This window comes from Rhineura floridana, chromosome 10 (genome assembly GCF_030035675.1).
Source record: "Rhineura floridana isolate rRhiFlo1 chromosome 10, rRhiFlo1.hap2, whole genome shotgun sequence".
NCBI classification, from domain to species: Eukaryota; Metazoa; Chordata; class Lepidosauria; order Squamata; family Rhineuridae; genus Rhineura; species Rhineura floridana.
Window position 1 is genome coordinate 47,640,023 of NC_084489.1, and position 18,652 is coordinate 47,658,674.

Consider the following 18,652-nt stretch of genomic DNA (forward strand, 5'->3'; position numbering starts at 1 on the left):
ACACATGTTCTCACTGCGATTTTAGTTTCCTTTTGGTGTTGTATTTATGCCTGGGAATGAGGAGAAATCACAGCTCCCCTGCATTTATCTTCTATATGCATTTTTGTCGGTGCCTTATAATGTAAACATAGGACAACTTCTACTCACTTTACTCTTTGGAAACACAATTACAGGCTTCAGACATTCCTTAGGCACTTTAGATAGATCATTAATGTCCACTATTTGCATACATAGGGAAATTTTGACGTCATTAAGAGTAGAGTATGGATATTTATGTTTAAAAATGTTTTTAAGAAATACTCTTGCCAGAGGATCACACAAGGAAACATTTGTGTATTCTTCCTGCTTTTAATGGGGGAAATAGGGAGGGGGATTTACTGGTGTAGCAGGTGTGTTGGCCTGTAAGTCATGTGACCCTAATAAACAAGATGACAAATGGGACGTTGATGGGACTGCAATCTTTGGGTCAGTGGTAAAAAAAAGAAAAGAGAAAGGAGAACGACAGGGTCATTCTCTCCTGAAGTTGCTTGTAACTGCATCACCAAAAGAACGAGGAAACACACTTCCAAAAACCAGGACAACAGGTTTATAGTCTGTTAGGCCTTGTCAAGTCAGGCTCAAGGCATGCTGGGTCCCTAGAGCCAGAGGGATCTGGCTATCAATCCAAGTGGGACAGGTGAAAATGTGTTGTCCACAACAGGCAGGAGGCAAGGACAAGTTCCAAGGCAGTGGTGACGAATCAGAGGGGCTGGAGGCAAGTTTGTTGACAAGTCTAAACAGGAGTTGAGATCCAAAGCAGCCATTAAGCAGCAGGAACTTAGCCAGCTTCATCACACAGGAAACAAATTGCTCAGATTGAGCATCTAGGAACTAGGAGGCTGGGGCATGACAAGGTCTGTTGGTCAGGGTAGCACTGCAGCCAAATGACACCCTCAACGCACATAGCTAAACACAGGAACATAGGGAGCTGTCTTTTACCAAATCTATCTAGCTTAGCATTGTCTATACCTTTGGCTTTCCAGATGTTGCTGAACTACAACTCCCATCAACCCCATCAAGCATGACCAATGGCTAGGAGTGATGGGAGATGTAGTTCAGCAACAACTGGAAATGCCAACGGTTCCCCATGCCTGGTCTGCATCTGCACTGATGGGCAGCAGCCCTCCAGCACTGGGGACATTCCCAGTCCTACCTGGAGATGCTGGGGGTTGAAGCTGGGACCTGCATGGAAAACAGATGCTCTACCACTGAGCTATCACCTTCCCATGGCTAGGCCATGGCTCCCTAGCCTGCACCCACCATATTTACATATGAACAAATCCTCATGTGTTATGTGCATGCAATCTCCATGTAATTTTCTCATGAATTCCTAAACAGAAGTGCCTGTCATGGAGGGATTTTGTAACATTTCAAGTGACTCTAAGTCAGGAGTAGCCAACATGGTGCCCTCCAGATGTTCTAGGCGATAACTCCCATTAGTCCAAGCCAGCATTGCCAATATTCAGGGGTTATGGGAGCCATAGTGCACAACATGTGGAGGTCACCACATTGGCTACCCCATTCCCCCAAGTGATCCCAATGCTGAGGTCACTAGGGTCCATTTTGTATATTCACAGGATGTGTAGCAGCATAATACTAGGATTCTTACAAGTGAAGTTCATCCTAGAAAAATCCAGAGCAGTCTGTCTTCATGAGATATAATTCAGCAGGATCTTCTCCTGCACAGTCTCTACTGGAATACATGGACGTTGAATAACATCCAGGATCTGGAGAGTTCTGCTTGATTAGGCAATTACCTGTTCCTCCATATAACGTCCATAGCTGATTCACACTCTAGAAGCACACCACAAAGCATATTCTCACCTTTATCTTCATTATTTTGTTTACACCACAGTTTGCCTCTCACTGAACAAATATGTGTGAAAGGTGTGATCTTTACCAACTATAAATAGACATTTCCCTGTAACTTTTACCATCCTTCTCCCTGCCGCCTGAAGAAAGCCACAGCCATAACCGTGAGAAGCATCTAGTCTATACAGTGTAAACAGATCACAGAGTTCTTTTCAGTACAGCTTTCCATGACTGTCTCGAAAGTCTGAGGATTTCTAGGCACACGTTTGCTGGCAGAACATGACCAGCAGTTGAGGCAACCCTCAAACTGCTTGCTTCACAACACTTGCATTTGTCTGTGATGAAATCTTATGATATGATGTAATAATTTTTATGAGCTAAGTGGCCAGAAATAAATTTGTGTTTCATATTCTACCAAGCAGAAACTGGAATGGCTAGAACAAATAAATTGCAAATGTGCAAACTCCACCTAAGTTTTTCCAGTTCTTGTTTTACAATGGCTTTCCCGAAAGGATATTTTGCGAAATGGATGTTAACAGCCAGTTGAGACAGACATGCACAAAAATTATGAACTGCTTCAGAGCCCTACCAGAACTCTCTTGGTATGAAAGCCCCACACAAACATTCAATTATTGTGTTTCCATTTGAGCGAGACAGGAAATGAACTGCTGCACCTACGGTTTTGCAAATGAAAGGACAGATTCAAATTCCATTAGACTCAATGCTAGGTCTTTCCACTGGTTTCAAAGGCATCAGGGCCTCACCATGACAGTCAAGCAAATTGAATCAGATGTGAGAGGGATATTTCTGTTTCCAAACTGTCCCAAGTGACATTTTCAGATTTGCCTCTGGCATCCTAGGAATAGAGAGGAATACAGTGTTTCCTTCTTAACCCCAAATATTTTAAGGTGCTGAGAGAAGCTACTGTTGCATGGTAGGAAGCAGCCAGAGCAAAACTGCTTAAAAGCTTTCCAGTGCTGAGGAAGAGCCATTCAGTATCAAAGCTTTAGATGGTTCCTGTTTCCAGATATTAATAAGCACATCTCTGGAAAATACAATAAAATTCCAACTCTGTTTTTGACTGCTGTTGACTCCAGGGACCAAGTGGAAGTTGCCTTGATGTTAGAAAAACTGCTGTTGTTTTCACAGTTATTTAACAAGTCTACAGAGCAAACAAGGAGCACGGTCAAAAAAGGTCAATTTTTGGCCCAAATAGCTACGTGGATTGACTTATCTTAAAAGTCTTGCATGTGCTGTTCAAAATACACGGGCAAACGGATTTTCAGGCCTCATCGTATGGGCCACAATGCCAAGAAAAAGTACTCTGGATGGGGCACAAAGACTATTCATTGTACAAGGTTATCATCACAATTGTTTTGTGCCCATGTAACAAACTGTCAAGACATTTCTGTTGGTGCAGCTAGGTAATTTTAGACCCTGGACTTAATGGTATGACTGAGGAGGGAGGGAGAGGGGGTGAATCACACTATTAACATTTCTCTCCAGAGGAAGGATCATAGCTCAGTGATAAAGCATCTACTTTGTATGCAGAAGGTACCAGGTTCAGCTGCCTGGCATCTCCAGGAAAGGATGGGAGAGTCTGAAACCTTGGAGAGTCGTTACCAGTCAGTGCAGTGTAGATAATACTGAGCTAGATGAGCCATTGGTCTGACTCAGTATAAGGCAGCCTCTGATGTTCCTTCCCCCACCCCCACCATCAGGTTCAGCATCAGACTGCAGTGGATCCTTTGGCACCAGACTGCAGCAGGCCCTCAAAGGAGGTGGCGGTGGTGACACAGCAGCACTATCACCGCTGCTGCCACCAGGGGCTTAAATAGGCCAGGCTGCATCAGCATGTTAGCGCACTGTGCATGCGCGCCCAGCACCACCGAAGATGGCGGGGGTGTTGACATCCCCGCTGCCATCTTGGGTGACAGTAAACATGCACACACAGCATGCTGACGTGGCAAAGCGGCGATGTGGCGCTGCCAGCCCATGCTAGCGGCGGCGGGGGTTTGTCTGGAAAGGTGGTTCCTGCTCCATGATCCTCACCAGCATTTAGGCATGAAGCACGTGCTCCGTGGATCGCATGCTAGCAGATCACATGCTAGTGCAGATCGCAGAGCATTTCCCTGCCCAGTCCCAGGGGCCCCTGTCAGCTCAGCCTGGCCACCCACTAGCACAGGGCCTGCTCACCATTCCGTGCCTTACAATTGCTTCTACACTCCTCATGCTAAAGCAAAAACAAAAAAAGTTTGCCAACTCCGATTAAAAAAAAAATACTCTGAGCATGTGCAGTTTCAGCTTTTAAGCTCACTTACATCATAGTGCCAGTGTGACTACAGGAATAAAATGGAGTTTGCTTCTGCTGCTATGATGCTAAGCACATTTGAAAAATGGAAATGGACTGCCTGCAAGTCGATCCCAACTTATGGCTACCCTCTGAATAGGGTTTTCATGGTAAGTGGTATTCAGAAGGGGTTTACCATTGCCTCCCTCTGAGGCTAGTCCTCCCCAGCTGGCTAGGGCCTGCTCAGCTTGCCACAGCTGCACAAGCCAGCCCCTTCCTTGTCTGCAAGTGCACATTTACTTTGGAATAACTACTGTTTTGCCCTGTTGCTGCTCATGAGTGGTCCTGGGACAGAGAAGAGGTCATTCCATCTGCTTGCCCACTCTGTCCCTGGACCCCTCACCTGCAGCAACAGGGGAAAAGCAGCACAGGTCTGCATCTTAGTGGTGAGGCTGGAGCAGCTCTCTTTATCTAGTCTGTGGGATGGAGGCAAGTCAGTTAGCCACAGCTGTTCTCACCCTTCTCCTGTGGAATCAGCAACAGCGCCCTGGCTGGCTTGACACCTAGGAACAGGACCTGCAAGCAGATGGAATAGCCTCCTTCCTGTGCCAGCATTCCTCACCACCAGCAACTGCATCCCCCAATGCTGTGTTGTGCAATTTATTGTATTTTTGCTCTTGATTTTTATCCATAATGTTTTTGCATTTAAGGAAATATTTTGTTTTCTTGTTAATTATGCTGGTGTAAATCCATGGTTTATATTTGACCTTCTTCTGTAATGCTTTATTTTGATACTTTGTAATACTTTATTTCATGCTTTAATTTAGGTTGTAAAGCACTTTTGAGATTTTTTTAAAAAAATAAAGCAGCATAGAAACAATTTAAATAAAATAAAAATAAAAATTGTCATGCAGAAGAGGATATCTTTTTAAATACTAAAATGAGCATCTGTAACCTTGTACATGCCTGAGTGGCCACCCCAATTATATATATATATATATATATATATATATATTAAAGAAGAAAGGTAGCTGCAGCAACTAGCATCAGCCCTGGTGAACCCCAGCAAGCCCATGTCAGCCCAGGTGCTCACAATAGGCCTGTTTGCTGCTGCCCTCATCATCTGTCACTCTGGACTTTGGTCTTTGCTGAACTCCATCCCTAGCTGCATCACCAGTGGCCATTTCCTGTGCAAAGCTGGAGTTAAATCTTCACAAGGGAATGATGACAATCCCTACTGTATTCTCTGAACTACCTCATTAGATGCTTAAATGGACAGATTCAACAACATATTTTAATGGCATAACTTTTAGAATGTTCGTGCCCAAAGCAAACATTAAAGCAATAAAAGGATTAAGTGACCCAGTAGCAGGATTGTCAATGTAAAAAACACCATGCTAGGAAGTATCAGAGAAGGGAAAAAAATGAGGGCGAGGAAGCACCTGTAATGCTTCTCAAAGCTCATTTTAAAAAAACTACATGGTGAACATCTTCATGGTTGAGCCACAGTAAGCACTGTGTGGTGAATTCAATGGACTCAGGTTGACAATGGGCCTGGTTGCTGCTGCTCTCGTCAGCTGCCACTCTGGACTCTGCTGAGCTCCATAGCTGCATCACCAGCAGCCGTTTGCTATGCAAAGCTGGAGTTAAATCTATCTTATTGTTATTATTTATTAAAATTATATCCCAACCTTCCACCTATTAGGCACCCAGGGTGGCAAACAAAAACACTCAAAACACTTTAAGACATCTTAAAAACAAAAGACTTTAAAACAAATTAAAACAAAGTATCTTTAAAGGATATTAAAACAAAGCATCTTTAAAACACAACTTTAAAAACATCTTAAAAACCAATTCCAGAACAGACACAGGCTGGGATAACGTCTCTACTTAAAAGACTTGTTGAAAGAGGAAGGTTTTTCAGGGCTGAAACAAACAGTGATGGCTGATACAACTTTTCATATAGATGATTCTTTAGGAGCATGCGATTTACTTTTCCAGGGAAATCAGCCTAATCAATGAGTGCCTTTCATTCATGGAGCTACGAGAATGTTAGTTTTCTGGTGAATGCTGCATCTACAGTGTGATTCCATATGCACAGATACAGTGATTGTGACAGGACCTTTCTTTCCTTCTTTCTAGAAACACACATTATATTGGATTTATGTGAGTTTTTTTACACATATGCATGCGTGTATGTGTGTGTTGAGTGCATATGTGTATGTGTTCATGTGTAGAGTGTTGGGGTGGCATCACCTACTACCAGCTTGGGCCATTCCCACTTTGACCACACTTACTTTTGGCCACACCCACTGCTGACATGTGTCCACCACCACTGACACTTGCCTGTGAAGGAATGAAGCCCCCAGGCTGAAAAAGGTTCACCACCTCAATATATGGCATAGCATGCCAAACTAATGTGATCAAAGCACAGGTTTATATGCCATATTAATGACATGTTCAAAACTCCTAAAGAGCCACACATGTTCATTTACCGAACGATGTACCTGGCTTGGATAGATAATTCCCATTTTATTATAAAAGCCATTAACTATAGTTGCAATCAGATTGTTCAGAAGCCTGTGTGAGATTGCTCTGAGATTAGATTGCAAATCAAGTTTCACCTGTTTCCCTTCTGCTCCTTTGATTCAGCACATGGTATGCTTTGGTTCACATGCTTTTGTTTTATTCAAAGCCTGTTTCTCAACTTCAGTGGTTCAGGTGTTGTTAAGCACCTCATTCAGGAATCTTTCCAGATATTTTTTTCACACTGTAATGGTGCAGTCCTGACCCAGGCTTTGTACCAGGTCCATATCTTTTCTTAAGGAAGTACTGTCTTTGCAAAGAAATGCCACCCTCCCACTATTCAAAGTATGTTTTTTTTTGTAAACAGTTCCCTTTTTGAACATGGTTTGATGGGTTTTATCATATAATTTTAAGAAAATCACTCAGTGCCATGAGGTGTTATAAGTAAAACCATCATTTATTGTACTTGTATGTTTTATTTATTTATTTATTTCATGTGTTACAGTCACTGAGCTAGCAGGATGAGGTGGGTTAGAAATTTATCCTCCTTGTCGTACCACGGGCATGAGATGAATGTTAAAGAACAGGAGAGATAAGCATCATTCCATCCAAGTATCTGCAGAGTGTTTTCCTTCATTACTTGCACCTCAGTTCCTCAACACTCTGGGCAATGCCATTTGGCAGCAGGAAGCCCAAAGGTTCTGGTTTGATATGCACTGGCAGCCCCTGTCCCTGCACTGCTATAGAGAGCGATGGAGAGAGCTGTCCTTTCTGCCGGCTTTTTTCTTGTGGTCTGCTGGCCTGCTGCTCCATCTCAAAATCCCTCTCAATGGAAACAGCTGCACTTTGCATTTTTTGCTTTGACCTATAGGCAGCTTTTCTTCTGCTTTGTGCCTCCTTTTTGGTTGCCTGGAAGGATGGAAAAATGGCACAGATCTCAGCCTTCCAACCCTCCTGGTGGGAGGACTCAGTCACATGATCCATGGTGGTTCTGGGCATGCTTCTTCCTTCTATCCCGACTTTCTGTCCTTCAGTTCCTCCCATGATCTCCTGCAACAGAGATGGAGAACCTGTGGCCAGCCAGGTGTTAATGGAGTACAGTTCCCATCATCTCTGGCCAGTGACCATGCTGGCTGGGGGGTGATGGGAGTTGCAGGCCAACAACACTTGGAGGGTCACAGTTTCCCCATCCCTGCCTTAAATCTGGCTCCTGCCCTCTGCACTCAGTTGAAACAGTGCCCCCCTCTAGAGATGTGAAGGCCCAGAAAAAACCACTGCAAAAATGGGAAAGAACTGTTTCCCCCCCCCTTTCCCCCTGAAGCCTTTTTTGTTCAAATACTTGGAAGCAAAAAGAGAACAAGTGTGTTTCAATTTTTTTCTGGTTTTCTCCAGGCCTTCACATCTCTTCCCACCCAATACACACCAAAAGTAACCAGATCACACTTGTGCTCAAATTCAGACGTGTAGTTCTGTTCAAATAGCAAATTGTCAGCTGTCTACAGCTACGCGAATCAGGCTTGAGTGTGATAGTGAACAGGAAATGATTTTTTGTTTTTAGCAGTTGCGTGCTCCAGGCAGAACCTCAATCCAGTTCTATTCCAAGGAATGTCAAATTCTGAACTCAGAATATGCCCAAATTGACTTTGACTGGAAAGAAGCAAATTGCCAGATGTCCTCTCCATTCATGGGAGAGGATTCATGACCAGGCCTGGGAACCCTAAGATGAGGCAACATATGGTTCCTCTTTTCAGTGCAAGGATGTACTGCTGTGCCTCCCATAGACCCACAAGGCGTGGGAAAAACAAGATTGCCTAAATATTATCTGTACCTATGTGCGATATCCAGTAAGGGTAGGGTTGCCATATTGCCCAGTTAGCCAGGTTTTACCCAAATTCTAGCCATGCAACCTGGTGCCCACTTAGCCCATTAGGTGGCCTGAACTCCCAGCTTTCATTTTAAAAAGTAAGTCTCTAGCCCTTGTGGATCCAGAGATACAAGGCAAAATGTGGAGGCAATTTTCTGCCCAGTCATTTTGTGAGAGATCAGCCTTCCATTGTTTTTAGTTAATGAGGGACACCACAGTTGTCCTAGGAAAATCAAGAATTTCAGTCTACCTGTCTGTGCATATGCAAAATCTAGCAGTTTAGAAAACTGCACATGCTCACTTGATCAACACATGCAGCTCCACCCATTATCCACAGACTTTCTGGTTGAGTCAGTAAGGAGAAGCAGCCTTCATCTCAATTGCCTGTGTCTCAGGGTATGCGTCTTAAGTGGTGAATGCAATGGGAGGGTCTGCCTGCCATCATGGAGGATGGAATAAAGGGTTTTGAATCCACCAAATGCTTCCTTCCCTGAACAAATGCAAGATACAAAAGCAAACCTCTCTGTAGAAAAGGCTGAGGTACTAGCATCTGCATTTTTGGTCCTGCCCTCACCCTGTTACTTGGTGCTTACTCCCAAGTAAAGTTGCATTGGAATGCTCACCCTGTTGCCCAGCAGAGTCTCTGTTCAGCAATTCAGAAAAGGCTAAAAAATATTTTTAATACATTTCCTTCTTCAAAATGACTGGCAGGCATCTCCCCACAAAAAATCACCCTACTTCATTTCCTCCCCAGGAATGGATGAATATGTGTGTATATACACACATATATACATGTACACACACACACACATTCAATGCAGGGGGATATAGCCTTTCCCCCCTTAAGACCAATAGGAATGGAACAGCTGCCCCATCCAATGATAGCACAGCTGGCGAGATCTCTAGAATTCACTGCATTTTTAAAAAGAGGTACCAGCACTCAAGTCTCCAGCAGGTTCCAGCCTTTATCATAGAAGGCTGCGTTTCCCCTCTCCCTGATCTGGTATGTGAGAGTCAGTATACGAAAGACTCATCTCACATGCTCAGACACTACTCTTGTTAGATGATTGACTGAACTCATATTGAAATCTTGATTTCTATCTGCATTACAATTTGTAGTGGTGTTTTCATTTCACATTTCCTAATTGTTGTTACAGGCAATGTCAGTCACAATACTGCTTTTAATTGATACTTTGCTGGCTTTTTGTTTAGTACTGGATTTTTATACTGCTGCATTGACTTGTTTTATGTTTGTTTCTATTTTGTGTTTTTATTATGTTTTTACATTGATCATGTATTTTTATTGTTTTTATTATGTTTGTAAGTTGCCCTAAGCACTGTTTTACCAGTGGAAGGGCAGGACATAAATCCTGTTAATAAATAAATACTCCAGTGTTGGAAACTAGAGTCTAGGCATTTAAGCCTGAAAATGTTTTTAAAAAAAATCCTCCTCCAGTTTTTGGGGGCAATTACTGGGCACAAAATCAAAACTGGAAAACGCAACCTTTAATATGCTTGATTTACATAATTAGCAAATAATTTGCATATTATGCAAATTAGACTGCCTGGATTTGTGGGACTTGAATATGGCAACCCTAAGTAAGGGTTCCTTGAAGGTTTTAAAATTGGGTTGTTAAATGAAGCCACATTCACATATTTATTCCACTATTATTCCACTGTAAAAAGCCATGACTTCTCCCAAACAATCCTGGGAAATATAGTTTGAGAAGGTTGCTCAGAGTTATTAGGAGACCCTTATTCACCTCGCAGACCTGCAATTTCCAGAGTTCCCTAGGAAGGATTGATTATTAAACCACTCTGAGAATTGTAGCTCTGTGAGGAAAATGAGAATCTCCTAACACTTCTCAGCACTCTTCACAAACTACACTTTCCAGAATTCTTTGGGGGAAGCCATGACTTTTAAAAGTGGAATAAATGTATGGTGTGAATGTGGCCTTACTCAAGACAACTTACCTCTTTCAGCCACAGCTTACTTAACGTTTCTTCTACACGTTCTATGAAGGCGCTATGTGCACTTTGTTGGCTTTTGTGCCTCTGAAGAAATCATTAAAATAAGATAAGAAAACTACTCACGACAGACAGACATGGTCTAACTAAATGGGGATTTAGAGGTATCAAAAATCTTACAACTCAAGCGCTTTGCTTTGCAGCTAGGCTTTATAACAGAAGCATAGCCTAAAGTGGAGATATATAACATTTACTTGCAATTCCCCCCCCACATTTTAGAGTGAAAGACTACTACCCATATTAGATATCATACAGACACCCATTTATTTACAAGTGAACATATATGCTCAACCTGTTTTACAAAGAGTAAAAGTGTTATTCATGATATTTCTGAGATGGTGTCTAGTCAGCCACGATGACCACTGGTCAAAAAACTTTCCCCAGCCTGGCTATCTACTCACACAGCTATGGTTGTCTTTGAGGAGCACTGGCCTCAGTAGCTTTCTATTCAGAAGTAAGCCATATTAGGGCATTCATTAGTGGCTTAAATGAACATGTGCATGGAGGGAGAAGAGGTGCAAGCGCATGAGCACTATCCTACCCCCATCAGCCTTCACAAGTTGGAGGCCCACTGTAGTGATAAATCCTCCTGTTCCAGGGTTCTAAAATGCTTGAAGAGCCTCTATGAGTACAGGAGGTTTCCACCATCAGACAGTGGCCCCCCAGCCACTGTACTTCCAGACAGTGGCCCTCTGGTGGTCCTCATGTGTTCATTTCAGCCTGAGTGAGGAACCTTTTTCAGACGGAGGACAACATTGCTCCAGTGGAAAGGTATCGGGCTGCATTTCAGTAGTGGGTGGGGTCAGACCAAGTCTCTCTGACCTATCTGCCATGCACTGGTTGGGAGGATCATCCAAGAGGATTGGAAGACCTAAGTGGAAAGATATTTACGGCTGCAGGATTATTAGACGTGCATGTATATGAACCGAAAGAACTAAAAGTAGATAAGGAATTTGGCCTCAGAACTCAGGCTGCCATTCTAATTCAATAGGAATACTTCTGAGCAGACATGGCTAGGATTGTGCCGTTAGCTCAGTGGTGGCAATGTTATGTTTTGGGGCTATTTTTCCTGTTTGTAGTTTCTTGGCAAAACCTATTTTCCTGAAAGCTTCCATGACATGAGCTTTGTTTCAAGTGGTTGACGTGCCTTCAACAACAGGAAGTACCTTATCTGACCCTCTGTACAGAAGACTGGCAAGATCTGTGTTGTGATATGATTTGCACAATACCTAAAAATATACTGTGTTTGTAAGAAATGAGCAAGTCCTTGCTCAAAGCAGCTTTCAAGATAAACACAGAAGAGCCAAAAAAATGGGAGAAAGAAAACAATGGAAAGCCTAGGCTGAAGACAGCAGTAAACATCTGAACCCTCAGGAGGGATTGGGCGATGCACATGGCACCTAACCAGCAGCGGAATTGCTGTTGCATCTGCACTGCACCCACCCCATCACCTCCTTGCCCTTCCTGGTCCCGGTAGGCAGCAGCAACTCAGCTGGAGGGAGCTCAGGTGTAGCATCACACCGTCTGCTACTGCACCTAGCCCTTTCCCAGAAAGATCTGTCCACAACCCACTATTTTCCACGAGGTTTCAAGCTGCTGAAACAATTTCTGCATCAGAAAATGAATTCTGTGCTGCCTGGAGTATGCAGGTACATGGATTCATACAGTCCTGATGATATCTACTCTTGTATATTGTATAATATCTCAACAAATAGGGATTTTTTTAAAAATGCTTTCAACTTTGCTAACATTAACCATAAACAACATGATCTCATTACGCTGTTACATAAAGGCAATCATTTCTGGCCTCCACTAGCACTCTGTATTGACTACATACTGCTGGTGTGGGAAACACTGCAGAAGGGCATATACCGTTTCAGAATTTTTCTTTGCAGTCATGTGGGCTAGAAACATTTAAAATAAAAACTGGCATCTTTGTAGCAAATGAAAAGCAACACTGTTGTAGCAAACACAATGGCTACAATCCAAAACTTTGCATGTTCATATGTTCAATTTCAGGGAGATATTCCATCCATATAGAGCAGAGATGGGGACCTGTGGCCCTCCAGATGTTGTTGGACTCTTATCGGCCCCAGCCAGCAGGGCCATTGTTCAAGAATTATGAGAACTATAGTTCAGCAACATCTGAAGGGTCACAAGCTTCCTATCCCTGATATAGATCAACTGCATCAGGGGATTGCATTGAAGCCTTTGTGATTACACTGAATTTTCTTCCACATATATTAATATGCATTTATAACTTAAGTACACTTGCAGTCCCAGTAATATTACCTGGTAGACAAGACTCTGCTTAATGTATTAGCCAACATGTGTTTGAATCTCCTAAATTTAGCTAAGGAAAATTACACCTCACACATTTTGAAATGGCTCTGGCTTGGAGGGCCATTCATGTTTCATTAGGGAAAGTCTATAATTTGCACAAGACAGCCTGTGTAGCTTCCGATCCCTGGAAAGTTGGGTGAATCCCAGTTTGTTCTTTTCAGCTTACAGTTTATGTTGATTTTGTCCTCTATGTTTTTTTATTGTACAAGGTATCCCCAGATCTGATGATGTAAAAGCAACACACAATCATTTGTTGCATTATGCAAGAGAAACAGTTCTATTTTTCAAACAAAACCATGAGTAGTAGCATCCCTACAAATGTCCTCTTCCTCTTCTATCAGTGAGAATCTGCTTACAAAGTAAACAAACAAACAAACAAACCTTTTCTCCTAATTGCATCATTTTAGATTAAAATCTGGCTAAAAATACAAGCCCAGTGGAGGAAGATTAAAAGAAGGCAAGAGAATCATGGAGTGCTGTACTAACTGTAAAGGAAACAGGTTTAGCAGGCCAAGGCTCCTTTGGCAGAAGTAACTTTGAATCCCACTTGAGTTCTTGAGGCTTGCAGGTAATGAATTTTTCCTTTGATCTGGGTCCCCTTTTTTCTTCTGTTAAAGGATGAAGTCCATGGACTGAAGAGGTACAGCAAACAAAAGACAGTTGTGTTCAGTATCCATGTTTTATATTAAGGTCAATAGGAAAAGGATTTGAAAAGCATTCGGCACACATTTACTTGACAGTAAGTCCTACTGGATTCAATGGGGCTTACTCCCTAGTAAGTGTGTTTCGAACTGCTGCCATAGATAAAAGTGCAATTCAAAGTACGTTAGGAAGGGAAGATGATGGTGAGTGGTGCTGTTACTGCTTTACATAAATGTTTGGAGGAAGCAAAATAGTACCCCACTTGGAACCTGCTGCTCAAAGCAAATGTTTCACATTGCATTTACAGAGAGAATTCACCGCCCTAAATGTGTTTAGAAGTGTCAGCTTTCTGACATCACCACCAGTTAGACAGGGAGAGAGAAGTGGCATTAGGCACATCACACACCTGCCCCTCTTGCTGCATCCAATTTGCCTAACAGGTGAACACAACTTCGCGTGATGCTTTGTGAACGCTACAACAGATGTTCAGCCTTCTGAGAAGTTTGTTGTTCCCTAGATGACAACCCATTAGCGTAGACATTAAGTTCTGAACTCATTTATCAGTGCCACTTAAGCATGCTGTGGAGGACCTAGCACACAATTAAATAACTGCGACACTGTAAACTTTTGCAACTGACATTCAAGTGGGGTGTCCTAAAAAAAAATGAAGATTTGAGCTGCCATATTCAAGTTTTGCAATCATCCATTTGTAATGACTGTTGGATTTTGAGTGTCTCCAGTTCACTTCAACACTAATTATCAGCCCTGCACATAGTCAAGTGGGAATCTTAACATTAAACGTTTGTGTCATAAATATGTCAAGAGCTAACCTTTATTTAAAATTTTTCTTAAAGAAATGAATGGCTGTTGTGAGAATCAACTAATCGACATGTCTTTTTCATGAAGATTAACAATGTCACAGTCCAAGCTACAACCCTCTTGAACTTCTTGAAGTCTTTTCATCCTAATATTTATTACAGAGGTGGGGAATCTTTTTCAGCCAGAGGGCCACGTTTCATCCTAGACTACCTTCCAAGGGCCACACGGTGGACAGAATCAGAGGCAAAAGTGTGCAGAGAAAGAAATGTAAATTATGTCTTCATATAGTTGGCTAGTTTCTATACAGACTCACATACTCCTCTGTCACCTCCACGCAGGCAAGCAAAAGGCACTTCCAAAATAAAATCACATGCATCCGTAGGGACCTAGACTCCGATGTTATGACAGATGAATCCATTGGAGTGTCCAGAACACGGTCTTGTCTTTCATTATTGGATGAGTTTCAGTTGGTGCAGCTTGAGGAAGTGGACAAGGTGCTTGGATTGGTGCGGGCGACCACGTCTGCTCTAGATCCTTGTCCATCTTGGCTAGTGAAGGCTAGCAGGACTAGTACCACTGGCTGGGCCAAGGAAGTGATAAATGCCTCCTTGAGTGAGGGAGTAGTCCCTAGTAGTCTCAAGGAGGCAGTAGTGAGACCTCTTTTAAAGAAACCTTCCTTAGACCCAGATAACTTGAACAATTATAGACCGGTGGCGAATGTCCCCTTTTTGGGCAAGGTTCTGGAGCGGGTGGTCGCCGGTCAACTCCAGGTGCTCTTGGATGAGACCGATTATCTGGATCCGTTTCAAGCCGGTTTTAGGCCTGGTTTTGGCACTGAAACAGCCTTGGTCGCCCTGTATGATGACCTCTGTCGGGAGAGGGACAGAGGGAGTGTGACTCTGTTGATTCTCCTTGATCTCTCAGCGGCGTTTGATACCATCGACCATGGTATCCTTCTGGGGAGACTCGCAGAGTTGGGAGTTGGAGGCACTGCTTGGCAGTGGTTCCGCTCCTACTTGGCGGATCGTCGCCAGAAGGTAGTACTTGGGGAACATTGCTCAACACCTTGGACTCTCCATTGTGGAGTCCCTCAGGGGTCGGTTTTGTCCCCCATGCTTTTTAACATCTACATGCAGCCTCTGGGTGCCGTCATCAGGAGTTTTGGAGTGCGTTGCCACCAGTACGCTGATGACACGCAGCTCTATTTCTCCTTTTCATCTTTTACAGGTGAGTCTGTGGATGTGCTGAATCACTGCCTGACCGCGATAATGGACTGGATGAGAGCTAATAAACTGAGACTCAATCCAGACAAGACTGAGACACTGTTGGTGAATGCCTTCCCTGCCCAGATGGTGGATGTTTACCCTGTTTTAGATGGGGTTACACTCCCCTTGAAGGAACAGGTTCGTAGTCTTGGGGTTCTTTTCGATCCTTCCTTGTCTCTTGAGGCGCAAGTGGCCTCGGTGGCAAGGAATGTGTTCTACCACCTTCAGTTGGTAGCCCAGCTACGCCCCTATCTGGACAGGGATGACCTCGCCTCAGTTGTTCATGCTCTGGTAACTTCTAGGTTGGATTACTGTAATGCGCTCTACGTAGGGCTGCCCTTGAAGACAGTTCGGAAGCTTCAGCTAGTGCAAAACGCAGCAGCCAGACTGCTGACGAGGACCAGCCGGTCAGCGCATATAACACCTGTTCTGGCCAGTTTGCACTGGCTACCTATTTGCTTCCGAGCCAGATTCAAGGTGCTGGTTTTGATCTATAAAGCCTTACACAGCGTGGGACCGCAGTATCTTGTGGAACGCCTCTCCCGCTATGAACCGACCCGGTCACTTCGCTCAGCGTCTAAGGCCCTCCTCCGGGTACCAACCCATCGGGAAGCCCGGAGGACAGTTACTCGATCTAGGGCCTTTTCTGTAGTGGCCCCCGAATTGTGGAATAGCCTCCCCGAAGAAATACGCCTGGCGCCGACGCTTCTATCTTTTCGGCGCCAGGTTAAGACCTGGCTATGCTCCCAGGCATTTTAAGCGTTTATTGTTATAATTTTAAATCTTTTTTTGTTTGCTGTTTATGTTTACTGTTGGTAGGTTGATTTTATTGTGATATTCTGTATTTTAATCTTTTGTACACCGCCCAGAGAGCCACTCGCTATGGGCGGTTTAAAAATGAAACAAATAAATAAATAAATAAATAAATAAATAAATAAAAGGCATTAACAGAGTTCCAAGGGCATTTTCCAGACAGACAAAAACACTCAAGGAGAGTGCATAGCAGGACTGGTGAGAGATGTGGTTGAGGTGTAGCCTGGAGGCAGTCCTGAGGGCCAGACAGAGAAGACTAGAGGGTAACATTTGGGCCTTGGACTTGAGGTTCCCCACCCAATTGATTACTATGAGTACATGTAGCTCAAACTATAACGTTCCAACAGGCTTCATACATACCTTTGTATGTCAGCAAAGACTTACCTTTGCTTAAGCATTGTGCTTTGAACTTTAGATTCAGAGGGTCTCTGGCATAGCTTGTCACAAAATTTGGTATACCTGATTCATACTACAAAGGGAAAAAAACATGGAGAAGGAACACCTGGATGTCCAATTTTGGAGTTTGGCACTAGTTACTCTTACTGCTCATTCAGTTGCCTACTTGTGAATTCAGCAGAGTTTTTCTTTTCCGTTTGCCATGCTCCTAATTTGTTGTTGTTGAGGTTTTACATTCCTGCAGTGGCACTGAACTTTTTAAAACTAAGGCATTTGTTCTACATTTCTTTCTTGCTGCTGTTTTAATTGATTTCATTTATGTCTTGAATTTTGTTTTATTTACTTATTTTTACTGAGTGGGTTTGCATTTTTGTGTTTCAGCCTAGAAGTTACATTAGGGTCTGTTTTGGGGGGGAGGGGCGGGAGGTGAAAATGCTCTAAAACAAATGAACAAGAAGGGATCCTGGAACCGGATACAGTTTCTTTCTTTCAACATACAGTACTCCGTTGCTAAATTGCTCAACTAACAACATAAAACACCTTCATAAGCTTCTGGGCCCATCACAAGTCAACAGAGCATATATAGCTGTCTGTCAATAATATACAATCACTTCCGGGTTGAAGGCAGAAATAAGTTATCCAGTCAGCCTAGTATCTGTATAGGGAACTTCTAATCTTGGTCTTTAAAGCACCTCAGACAATTATGTCCATATACTATAGGTGTGGAACATTTCTTAATTGGCTCTGCTTAAGGATCTTACTCATGAAAACAGCTGCCCTTTGTTCACATAGTAAGGCTTGTACATGACCACGTAAGTACAGCTGTCATTCATGGAAAGATAATTTAGGTCAGGTTTGGTTAGGGATGGGGGAGAAATTTGATTCAGTTCACATTTAAAGCCAAATCTACCATATATGCACTTTCCGAAACAATGTGAGAACTTAAACACAGTCATCCTTCGACATTCGCATGCATCTGAATTTTGTAAGGCAGTTCTCCCAAGAAAGAATGTTTACGAAGAAGCATGTATTAGGCAAAAGTGTGCATAAAAATGAATATATTAGTTTAAATAACATACAAAAATGCATTATATTACGATGAATTGCTTGCAAAAATATGTATTTTAGTCAAAACTGTATACACAAATGTGTTTATTAGGAGTAATTTGTATTAAAATGCTGAAGAATTTTCATGAGCATTTTTGGCAACAACAACAGCACAAACTGCTGCAGAAATGTGGAGAACTGAAAACTGGAAAAAGTGAGAAACTGAGAGAACCAGCATTGACAGATCCTTCCACCCCGAGCTATGGGAAACCTTTATTAACCTGAGGGCCACATTCCCTACTGGGCAACCTTCCAAGGGCCACATGCCATTGGTGACAGGGGCAGAGGCAAAAGTGGATGGAGCAACAATGTAAATTGTACCTTTGTGCAGTAGTCTATTTCTACACACACCCCTCTCTATCCTCCATCTAGGCAAGCAAGAGGCATTACCAGAGTTCAAGAACTCACTGAACTAACTCAAAAACATGCGAGAAGGGTGCAAACCAGGGTCAGTGGGGGATGTGGCCTGGGAAGGGTTGGGGCAACCACAAAAGTTCACCCCAATAATAATAATAATAATAATAATAATAATAATAATAATAATAATAATAATAATAATAATTTAAAATACCATGGGAAGGACTAATCAGTTAATTGATGCTGTGACTGAATGGAGGACAATGAAATGTATGAAGAATGACTGAATTAGACATGAACAAGTCTGTAAGACTCATGAAGAAAGTCAAAGCTGTACAGTCACCAACAGAG

At 42.9% G+C, this 18,652-nt stretch overlaps 1 protein-coding gene across 1 annotated transcript in view; it reads right to left on the reverse strand.

The window, feature by feature from the left end:
• Positions 1–7,165: 7,165 nt before the first annotated feature.
• The window catches only part of LOC133365106 (uncharacterized), a 32,205-nt gene continuing 20,718 nt past the window's right edge, over positions 7,166–18,652 (reverse strand). The window contains exons 4-7 of the mRNA XM_061586503.1: positions 16,826–16,910; positions 13,389–13,534; positions 10,506–10,586; positions 7,166–7,576 (exon numbers count right to left, since the gene is read on the reverse strand). Coding sequence (XP_061442487.1) covers positions 7,304–7,576; positions 10,506–10,586; positions 13,389–13,534; positions 16,826–16,910 — 585 coding nt within the window. The 3' untranslated portion in view covers positions 7,166–7,303. The remainder of the gene's footprint in view (positions 7,577–10,505; positions 10,587–13,388; positions 13,535–16,825; positions 16,911–18,652) is intronic.